This window comes from Eleutherodactylus coqui, chromosome 2 (genome assembly GCF_035609145.1).
Source record: "Eleutherodactylus coqui strain aEleCoq1 chromosome 2, aEleCoq1.hap1, whole genome shotgun sequence".
Classification (NCBI taxonomy): domain Eukaryota; kingdom Metazoa; phylum Chordata; class Amphibia; order Anura; family Eleutherodactylidae; genus Eleutherodactylus; species Eleutherodactylus coqui.
The window spans coordinates 166,714,019-166,725,304 of NC_089838.1; the positions used below are offsets into that span (position 1 = coordinate 166,714,019).

The 11,286-nt window shown below is 42.6% G+C and overlaps 1 protein-coding gene across 1 annotated transcript in view; it reads right to left on the bottom strand.

Annotated features, from left to right (window-relative positions):
- Positions 1-4,115, bottom strand: part of TAFA5 (TAFA chemokine like family member 5) — a 540,296-nt gene extending 536,181 nt beyond the window's left edge. Inside the window, exon 1 of the mRNA XM_066589899.1 lies at positions 3,633-4,115. Coding sequence (XP_066445996.1) covers positions 3,633-3,723 — 91 coding nt within the window. The 5' untranslated portion in view covers positions 3,724-4,115. The remainder of the gene's footprint in view (positions 1-3,632) is intronic.
- Positions 4,116-11,286: the final 7,171 nt, after the last annotated feature.

Below are 11,286 nucleotides of genomic sequence, written 5' to 3' on the forward strand. Positions count from 1 at the left end.
ACCCGTTCAAGGTGTAAGCTAAGTGCAAGCTAAGATAACGATAGCTGTTACAGTACATGTATGTGTGTATTTACTAAGCAATGTTGACTCATAGTACTATATGTATAGGCTATAAACTACTTTATGTATTGAATCATACACAGCTTAGCGGCACTGTTGCCTTGAAGCCCGTGGAATCCTGGGTTATAATGTAACCAAAAGCAACAACTGCATGAAATGTGTGTATTTTCCCTGTGTTTGTGTACATTATTCAAGAAGATTGTATCAAAATAAGAAATCAGCAGGTGAGACATCAACACCAACAAAGCACTATGTTTTCTAAATAATATATATATATTATATTAGATGCTAAGATAATTACATGCTGATAATTAAAGAAGGAGAAATAATGCAATTAATATTTTACATCAACGGAAATATTCCAACAAATACAGAATCTGAGTATTACTTATCATTTTGAATATATAAATTGCTTCCTATCTTAGTGACACTACTACTTTAATCACAGTTATTGCCCCTTGTGTCTTGGCTATACTATTTAGGCAAACCAGGGCTGGACAAATGCCAGCAGTTCGGTTGCCAAGGATCCTACATATTTGTAAATTGTATGTCCAGGCTACTAAATGTCTCACAGTAACTCCTCAAACCTTTACTAAATTGTTCATCCTTGAGGTGAGTTGTCCAAACGTGGAGCATTATAATATCTAGGTTATTCCCATTCATTATTTACATGTCAATGTTATCCAGGCTTTTTATAGCCATTTTACTAACAGTATTAGCAATTCACTATCAAACAGCATGTGTAATTATAAGTATAATTTTATGCTGCATTGCTAAAATGCATCCTCATACAACAGCAGTTGCCCTAATTTTTTATGGGACAGCCTTAGTTTTGCTAAAATAATAGGCTACAAATATGATGCAATGCTGAAAAGGATGACTACTTGTAGGCTACACAGGAAATGTAGTTGCCGGGTACACATTTTCAATAGCTTTCTATTGTAGAATTGCACTCAAATGCCAGGAAATGGAGTCTGCTGTAACTTTATGAAATTGTCACCATCACAAACAAAAGGTGCATTATCTGAAAATCATGCAACTTCCATTATTTCCTATAAGAAGCATGAAAAATGGACTTAAGGACCTAAATATAATTTCTCTTTAAACATGACTATTATGTGTATACCGAAATATATGCATATAGCTTTAACATCTTACTGGAGCTATAATGTTTACATAACCTCCATGGATGGACTGAAAAAGACTAAATATGTAATGGGTTGAGCTTTGGATAATGCCTAGGCAGGCATGGGACTGCAATTATAAATTACAATGCCCTTTCCTTAGTTCACAGCTCTATTCATCTTTTTGAAACATTCAGAGACAGATTGGACATCAGGGAATGGATTAGCCACAGGACGACCTGTATTTCTACACAAAAGCCTAAGTGTGAAAAAATGGCACCCTGTGTCACCCATTCTTCATTTCCTGAAAAAAACATATTCATGGAAATGGCCATTTAAACAGCTCTTTCCCACTCATGGCAGAACAAGTGCTGATTGTCTCCTCACATATCAAAGCAATTTTAAGATCACCAATACCAATACAGGCCTCTCTTCAAGACAACTCAAGGACAGGAAATGGTTACGTAAAGAGTGCTCATTAAAAAAAACCTTTATTTGTGTATAGAGCCACTAATCCAGAAATACACAGTTAGTTACAGAAAATAGTAGGAAAACAATATCTCTATCAGTCAGTGTCAATAATATCTATTCAGTTTATTGGCAGGAACTGAATACTTGCTTTCAACGTAATTTCCCCCAAAATGTATACACTTACTACTGTAGTCTTTGTATATTATAGAGGTCAGTGTTCTAGATGTAAAGCCATCTTCAAAATGAACAGAACCATAATTAAATGTACACTGCATATGGCTTTACCCTAACAATATGCTGTATAACCAGGCACTATCCTCATAATGGTAGTTTGAGGCATCTACGACTGCATGGGGACTACACACTGTAAATCAAATCCACGCATATTCCGCAAGATGTTACATTTTGAGGCTAATAATTCAGGAAGCTCTGATCAAGCCTAAAATGGAGAGTTTGGCTACAGAACTAGTCTAAAGGGGAAATCATTTCATATGCATGATGTGTTAAGCCACAACTGCAATCATTAAACACATCATAAAGTCCACTGTACATTTCTCATTAAAGCTGTGAGGCAAAAAAAAAAAATGTCCTCTAAACTGCGCTTTCAAAAACAGAGATGCAAGCCAGCATAAGAATGATATGTGATCAATTAGGAAGATTCTTCTTATGAACTTCCCATATTCTTGTTTTTCAAGGATCAAAATTTCTGCACCACAGGAAACATCCCCCTGGCAAGTTCTCCTTGACATTTAAAAAAATTGGTGCTTCATTAAGACTGAGGAATGCAAAACACAAGTGCAATAGGGAAATGTTACCCTGTATAATACATTACTAGGCTGCAAATAGAAGTGTGTATGTGAGCAGCCAACCTCCAGACATTTCATGCCAGTGTAGCGTGGAAATGTTCAACCATAAGCCACACATACTGTAGCTCCCTATATCCAGGCAGTTAACTAACCACACACAGTAAGTAGCTTCTATGGATGAGACACATAATGTCCTAAATAATGAAAAGGGTGTATAAACAAAATGTGCCTTCAATTACAGACCAGGTCAGTGCCCTCAAACAAGCAGCCAGCTCTCTTCACATATTGCCATACAACAAAAGGATTAATAACCCAATGAGCAATTTCCTGGGATGTTTGCTGAGACCATAGCAGAAGATCCAGACTTCCATCATTGCCTTGTAATAAATACTGCTATAGCAACAGATGTGAGCTTTGTCATTGCTCAGTAACAACAATCTGTAGAGAAAAGCCATGTTGCACCACAAGTAAGGAGCTGATTGGCACCACAGACAGGAGGGCAACGCAACTCTATGGGCCAGGGGCTAAGAACAATGACTTATAGGCTTAATAATGCGACATCAGTGCAAAATCAAGACTGAAGCAGCAAGGAGAGGGCAAGCACAGATTCTATAGGTGCCTGGGGTCTATAGGTGCAGGTGCACAGATGGCATGAACTGGCACAGTATACAATACTACAAGCCTACAACAGAAAGATTTCCCTTTGAGAGCAGGGATAATAAATGTGGCGTCTAAACTGCAGATGCCGCTATGTAAAGAGAACATCATTTAACTCCATTAACCTCTCACACTGAGCATTTCCAATGGGATGACTGCTACTCAATGACCACCCAAATCCAGTCCTGAGAGTTTGTGGAGGAGGACTGCTGAGGATGGGGCCTGACTGCAGAATCCGCACCATCCTGGGTGCACTGCTGCCCTTTCCATAGAACTTTAGTGCCATCTATTGAGAACTTGCTGAATAAAAGGGGATCAGGGCACCTATTGATCTGGATTCCAAACAAGCCAATTACTCAACAGGATTTTTTTTCCTCCCCACCTGCACAATGCACAGTCCATGCACTTCACCGTTAATTGCCGCTAAGTGGGAGCTGTGCCCATCACAAGGCATCATCACAGTGCCCACCAGGCTAATCATGACAACATGGAGTAAAGGCATAGGAAGATTTACCTTCTTTAAGGAACTGAGAGTGGATAAGAAATAGAAGCAAACAGCAGATGGCCGCTCCTGCTAGTGCCCATAAAGCCTTCAGGAGCTGCATGTCGCTTCCAAGTCAGCGAATCCCCACAAAGTAACACAGTGAATCCCCAGCACAGCGCTGCATGAAGGGCTCCGGAGTCACAGCGAAGTCTCAGGCACCATGCTCTGCCCCAGGGCTGGCAGCACGATGCCCCCAACGATCCATGAATCAGCTTTCTGTTCCTCGGAGTTGGCCGGGAGACTGGGCACGATTGCGCAATAGATGGGAGCCATCAATTATCCCCTCTCCCCGGTCAATTCATGCCCAGCTCCCCACAGGCGCTGCCCCCTGCTCACAAGATTCCTCCCTCCGCAACTTGTCCTGGCAGCTTGTGCTCCCTTACGTGTTGCTCTGCAGAGGATCGCGGCGGCTGGCACTGAGGGCAGGGCAGAGCTGTAGACGGGCACCGTCCGCCGCAGCTGAAGCTTGTGCTGCTGATTGCGGAGGCTGCGCTGCTTCTCCCTCCTGTTCTCTGGGAGGAATGTGTGATGCCGCTGCCCTCCCTTCCTCCTCTCTCCCTCCCTCGGCGGGTACGGGGCTGGATGGTAATAGAGGTGGATTATTTATTGTCTTAGTGCCTCCTTATTTAAACAGTGCCAGCGCTCAGCGCAACTTTCCCTGTGCCCAGACCGTGACGTCAAGCTGTGCCCCCCACGGCAGTGTCTGCCCCCTGTCACCCCCTCCAAGCGGGGCTTTCCTTCCCGGCCCTGGGATTCCACTATGCCATCACCTGTGCCAGCATTACCAGCCTGGCACATAGTATCCCCCTGCACATTGCAGATCGCCTGCTCTCTGCTGCATGGATGCAGCTGCTTAATGCTGTGCTAATGATGCGGCCTGAGAATTGTGCAGCCCTATTGTGGAGGAATGGGCAGCTTAGCCTGGCATTGTGTCATAGGCTGGTGAGGCACTCTGTGTGCCATAGTCTCTGGTTGTCTTGGACACGTGAAGTCAAGGAGTCCTTTCATCTTTAAGGGACTGCTGATAAGTTTCATGTGTGACAGGGCTGCTGGCTCTTCTCTGTGGGACACACTTGCTACAGTACTGCATTAGATAATGGTGGCATCTGGCACAACCAGGATTGCCAACCATTCAGAAATTTCTGGACACTATAAAAATATTCTTTTTCCCGTGTCAGTGAAAAAAAAAATGATGCATCCATGGTTTTCTTTGAAGCTGGAGGAACAAAAGTTGCCAACTGTCCAGAAATTCCTGGACTTTATTCCAGTGTCCGTGAAAACAATCAGGTGCGTCCGTGATTTTTTTGAGGCTGCTGATACTTCAGCAGGTTACTATGACTGTAATTATTGTTAACGTACAGCTTACGCTAAATGCAGGTTCACACAAACGTATTTGCGCACAAAAGTTTTTGCAATGTGCAGGAAATACGACACATTCATTTCAATGGGTTTGTTCACATGTGCATATTTGATGCATACAATTGCGTTGCACAAAAAAATACGCACCATGCATTTGACTGTGCATTTACGAAGGGAAAGAACTTTATAATTGATTGGCTATTTCAATGGCTGAGAGCATCAGTGCCTGCTTTTTTTTTTAGAAGCGCAATTGCATACGACTTGCATGCACAAAAAGTACAGTTAAAAATGCAGTTGCATGCAAATATACAAAGTCCGATATGCAAATGCTTGCACAAATACACTTACACTCTTGTAAATGCTGGTAATGAGATTATATCAGTATCTCACCTAAAAATCTGTATCACTTATAATCTCTATCATTCACTCAGATTTTTCAATGTGTCCATAAAAAAATGTTGGCTGTACATGTTTTTTTATAAATTGTCCAGAAACAAAGAAAAATTCAGGTTGGCAACCTTGGGAGGAACTTGTCCAAATCTTTGTGATTGTAATTATTGAGTATTCCAATCTATTATTAAAAGTATTGTGGGTGAGGGGGATGGGGGAGGGGGGAGGGGGTGAGAGGGAATTTTCTTTAAAACAAAAAAATAGGTTGGTAACAATGACACAATACACCTTGATATCATGGTGTTTTGCTATTTTACATAGGACTGCAGGTTAATTTACTGCATTAATATACGTATTATTGTGTGCAGAAATGACAATCCCAAAGAATAAGCTAAGAACTAGTTCTGGTTTTGTGAGATATGTGACCATTCATGTGGAGCCAAGAACTGTCGGTGAGGACTTAATCATTATGTTGGATCTGTACCCCAAGAAGTAAACTCATCCAAGCATTGATAAGATTATGTGAAATCCTCTTATACCGTATTTAGTTATTTTCTTTAGGCCGCTTCCATGCGGATGATTTTATTGTGCGATTTTGTAGTGATGCAACAGTACTACAAATCACATTTATGTAGAGCCCATGCTTTCCTATGAGTTTCCAATGAATGAATGAATGGCTGCGATTAGTTTATCGAGCGTCAGTTCTGATTGGCTGAGCCATGGCGCTCGTGAACCAATCACAGTCAGCCCTTCCTGGAGGTGGGTATTTTGATCCTCCAATCCAGGAAGGGCTGGTGGAAGACTGAAGACAAGTGCCGGAGGTGAAGAGGAGAACCGTGCTGGAGATGTAAGTGCTTTTTAAGTGTTGTATTATTATTTTTTTGGTTTTTTAACTGCTGCTAGGGCTTTATTTTCAGGGTAGGGCTTATATTTCAAGCCTCCCCCCAAAAAATTCCTCGCACGTGGTGCTACAAACTTGTGCGACTTTGTAGCACCATGTGCGACTTTGTAGTGACACAAAATCGCAATATCGCCACGAGAAAATGCAGCAATATCGCACAGAACACAGATAAAATATCGCTGCCATTTTCTCGGAGTGATATCATTGTCGCCCCTGTGGAAGCAGCCTTATTCCAATGTGAGAGAGAAAAAAAACTCTAGATTTCTTTCTAGTGCGTTTTTTCTAAACCATTTCTGTAACTTAGCAGTTAGGCCAGATTTACATGGACATAATGTGTTTCTCCGAAAAATTATATAGATTTTTGCCCCAAAATAAGGCACAGGGTCCTATTTTCAGGGGGTGTCTTATTATACTCACCTAGCAGTCGCTGTTTGGGTCCCTCCCGCTGTGCTGCGGCGCTACTGCAGGCTTCTGTGTAGTCCTCAATGCCGACCATGCATCTCTTGCTGGTGATGGGGCTTGAATACCCCACCTCCAGCTAGCGATTGCTCTGATTGGTTCTGGGGCATCGCCTCAGCCAATCAAAGCCGGCGCTCAATGAGCAAATCATAGCCATTCAATTATGTCATTCAATAAATGGCTATGATTGGTTCACCGAGTGCCGTCTCTGAAGCAATCAGAGGTGGCGCTCCTGAACCAATCAGAGCAATTGCTTGCTGGAGGCAGGGTATTCAAGCCAACAAGAGATGCTCCATCGGCATTGAGGACTGAATGGACTGCAGGAGCGCCACAGCACAGCCGGAGGGACCCAAACGGTAACTGCTACGTAAGTATTGTTTTGTTTTTTTTCACGTAGTGTAGGTAGCACTTATTTTCGGGGGGGGGGGGGGGGGGGGTGGCGCCTGTATTTCAAGCCCCCAACCAACTCTGGAAAATCAGGGTAGGGCTTATTATCGGGGTAGTTCTTATTCCTGAGAAAACACAGTATTTGCATGCGCATTTCTGCACCAAAAATTTGCACATACAATACGCAGAAAATAGGACCCATTGATTTCAATGGGTTCATTACTATGCAAGTAATTGGCATGCGCAATTTGGTAGTGCCAACAAATACACAGAATGCTCTATTTTCTGTGCATTTGTGTGAGGAAAGAACACATCTTTAACTCATTAATCTAATTGGCTATTTCAATGGCTGAGAACATTGGTGCCTGTTTTTTTTGTGCATAACCTGCGTGTGCAAAAAGCCCAGAGTAAAACGCTGTTGTACACGCAAATATGCAACAGCCAATGCACAGATAAACGGTGCAAATATGCATGCAAATATGCTTACATATTAGTGGGGGTCTAATGCTGCATTCCTTATCAATCTTGGGAGTGAGGGGAGAGTTAGCGGTGCATACCCAGTCGCTCCCAATAGAAATGAATACGTTTGGCATGAAACCTCGGAACTCCATTTACAACATGACTGTCAGCAAATCCATGGTACTACTTTTACCAGTACTTGTAACAAAAAGTTTTTTTTTGTTAAAAAACCCTTTAAAAATAAATTGTAATCTATAACAATGTTGTAGATGAGCTTATTACACTAGTATGTGATTGTTTGCTATTAGTTACTGCACAATTGTATGGTATGACTTTTGTTTTTTAAAGGAAGTCTGTCACTTTAAAGTTGTTCTATTAACTACTAGCACTAGTAGATCAGCCTTCTGCCCCACACACTGTATGCAAATGAGCCCTAGACTGTCAGATGGGAGGTCCTCCTGTCTCAGACTGGTGCTGTGTTTCTGCTCCCCATCTGGTTCAGCCAATCCCCTTGCCTAGCAGAAAGGAGCTGTCAATCATTAGGGAAGGGGACTGGCTGGAAGCACAGGACCAGTTTCAGCCGAGTGAACCGCCCATCAGATGGTCTAAGGTGCATTTGAATGCAGCACGTGGGGTATGAATATTTCCCCATGATGGAAGCACTGGCAGAAGAAGTCAAGGTCTCATACCACTGCATGCCTGAGCATCGATCAACTAGTACTGATAGTTAATAGAACTAATTTCAAGTAGCAGACTTACTTTAGAAGGACTTGTTGGCTCTCCTGGTATTTTTGTTTTGAATCCCTGGTAATGTATAAAATATATGAAAAAAGAGTGTATCTCCAAGGGAAATGTAACACCCAGTTGTCAATTGACATATTTACATCAATTTTCATACCTTTCCTAAAGGAATAATATAGCAGCGGCACAATGCAGAGTTCTAAGAAAAGATGTTTATTTCTTGGTGATTCCAAGATTACTGAAAACATACATGTCAGGAGAGCAGAAAGATCCATTTTAAGGAATTGATTCTTTCTATTATGATTTATTTTTCAGTATCAAGCATGTTAAAACCTAGAGGGAGAGAGAGACTGTGCTGCTACCCATCTTGGTGGGTTATCTGGATTGTGACCTGTTACAAGGGGAACAATTTTGGTGGAGTTGTATTCCTGACCTGAGGCAGTCTGTGTCCGTGGAAATGGTGGCTCCTGCATTACACAACTGTAAGTGGGGCTTGCCTCCAACAGATAGATGTGCACACCACCAGGAATAAAATAACCAGCCGACCTGCAGATAGGGACAGAGACAAAATGGTTGTTACAAATTCTGGGCTTGAGTACTTGGATGTGGACTAAAATAGTTGTATTTATAAGGATTAGGCCTTAAAGATCTAGCACTGATACCGTATTCATATTGAAATTGCACTACTACAGTTTCCCTGTATCGTGGGAAGTAAAGTGTTAACCCCTAGTCAGGATGAACTGTGAGTAAGATCATGTGATTTATATTTTTATTCTATAGGACTGATCTATTTGGAACGTCACAGAAACAGCTTTTTAAAAAACTGTTATTTTAATGCTAAGCGCATCATATCCTGAATCTGCATCGCAATACCATGACACTTGCACCAGAATTGTAGCAGTAAAATGTTGAAATTTTGGTGTAAACACTAAAATTACGACTCTTTGGATGTTCGCTTTGTCTCCCGCCAATTTTTTAAAAAGTGGGTGGGGCATAGCAATTAGGATCACAGCTGTGCGTGGTCTGTCAGAATTACTCTTCTTTAAGCCAGAAACTGCTATAAATTGTAGCTGAAATCTAGACCAGTTCAGAGCTGCCATAGATTTCAAATTTGGCACATGGAGGTGTCAAAATGTGCTACAAATGTATTGACTTCCTCTTACTACACCTGTGGCACTCATGTCGGTGCTAATTTTACTTATATAGGCACATGAAACGCTAGTCCAAGTACATATGCATCTGTGTCCTGTACTTTTAAGAGCTTCCGGAATCCATGCCATTCAGAGGTATCCATTGATTTATAGTGCACTTTATAAGATTAAATTCATGTGGGGTGTACTTGTTTTAGATTTTTGGTGCAGATATAGGTGTGCTGAAAATTAAAATCTCTAGCACTCTATCTGATCCAGAACAGTTAGGCCTTATTCACATGACCGTATGAGTTTATAGCATTAATGGAGATTTGCTGTAAGGACTGGGGTCCGGGATACTGGAGGTCCCTGATAAAACCCGCAAACCCCTGTCCCTACCTACTTGCCCCCTAGGCTAAGCCCCAGGGCGACAACTGGGTGACGGTCCCAACAATCACTAGGGAAGTGGGACACAGGGACTAACGAACAGACAGACACTGGAACAAACAACAGCAAAGCGAGTCAGACTATCCGGGTCGGCAACGAGAGGGAACGCGGTACAAGACGGTCAGGCAAAGGCAATGGCAGGTCCAAAAAACAGGGAGTTAAAACTCGAGTCAAAATACAAAGTAAGCGGGTGTAGCAGGAAGACTAAACTAACACTGGCACTGGTATGCAGACACAAGCAGGTTTAAATGCTGTCAGAGCTCCCTGCAGGAGGCAGACAAGGGGAAGCATGCCGGGTTGCGATGGTACTGAAGACGTGGTGCAGGGCAACACCCACCGCATCCCTAGCAACCCAGCGGTGAGGAGGAGCCTGGCGGCCAGGGGAGGTGACGAGGACCAGGGCTTCCCTGCGCCGCACGGCAGCCGCCCCTGTGTCAGGACCAGTGGTGAGGGCACAAGGGACCTGTGAGCCGCCGGTCCTGACATTTGCCATGATTGAGTCCTGATCTTTATTTGCGTATTTTCAGCCATTCACACGGGGTGCTGAGGTGTATTGGCAAAAAAATACATAGAAGCGATGGAAACAAGCGATCGCTGTAAAATACTCAGAATGACCAATAATGCTTAAATAGGGCCAGTTGTCTTCTTTTTCCAGCGTTGTATGCCAAGAAATTCCTTCCCCCTTCTTTTTTTCCATCTTCCAAAGAAATCTATGGTAGCTTGCTGCCTACCTCAACAAAAGATAGGACAAGACCTATCTTTTCACGCTGTATATAAAACTGGCGACTGAAAACAGTTACATATGTGCAATTTTTTCCCGACGCGTTTTTTTAATGTGGCCAAAAATCATTCTTCTGAATGAATACATCAGAATCCGTATCACAGAAAGGAAAAAATAAAATCAAACAATCACAGAGAACGGCCAGATACGTACTGATACAAGAGGGCAGATAGCTGCATCCCCTCAACATGCATGCTGCTAAACTGCCAAAAGAGGGAGCAGATTACACCTGTGCTGGACACTAATGAGACAGCCACTCACACAGCCTCTTAATATAGAGGGGGGTGGCTGCTTGGTTTATACCTTCTGATACATGTAGTCCACCATGCAGACTAGTAACCTATTAATAACGCCATAATAGTTCATAATAGTTAGCTATTATGGCATCATTAATAGGTTGCTAGTCTGGATGGTGGAATACAGGTATCAGAAAGTACAAACCAAGCAGCCACCCATCTCTATATCAGGAGGCAGTGTGAGTGGCTGTCTCATCGGTGTCCAGCACAGGTGTAATCTGCTCCCTCATTTAGCAGTCTAGCAGCCTGCATGTTGAGGGGAAGCAGCTATCTG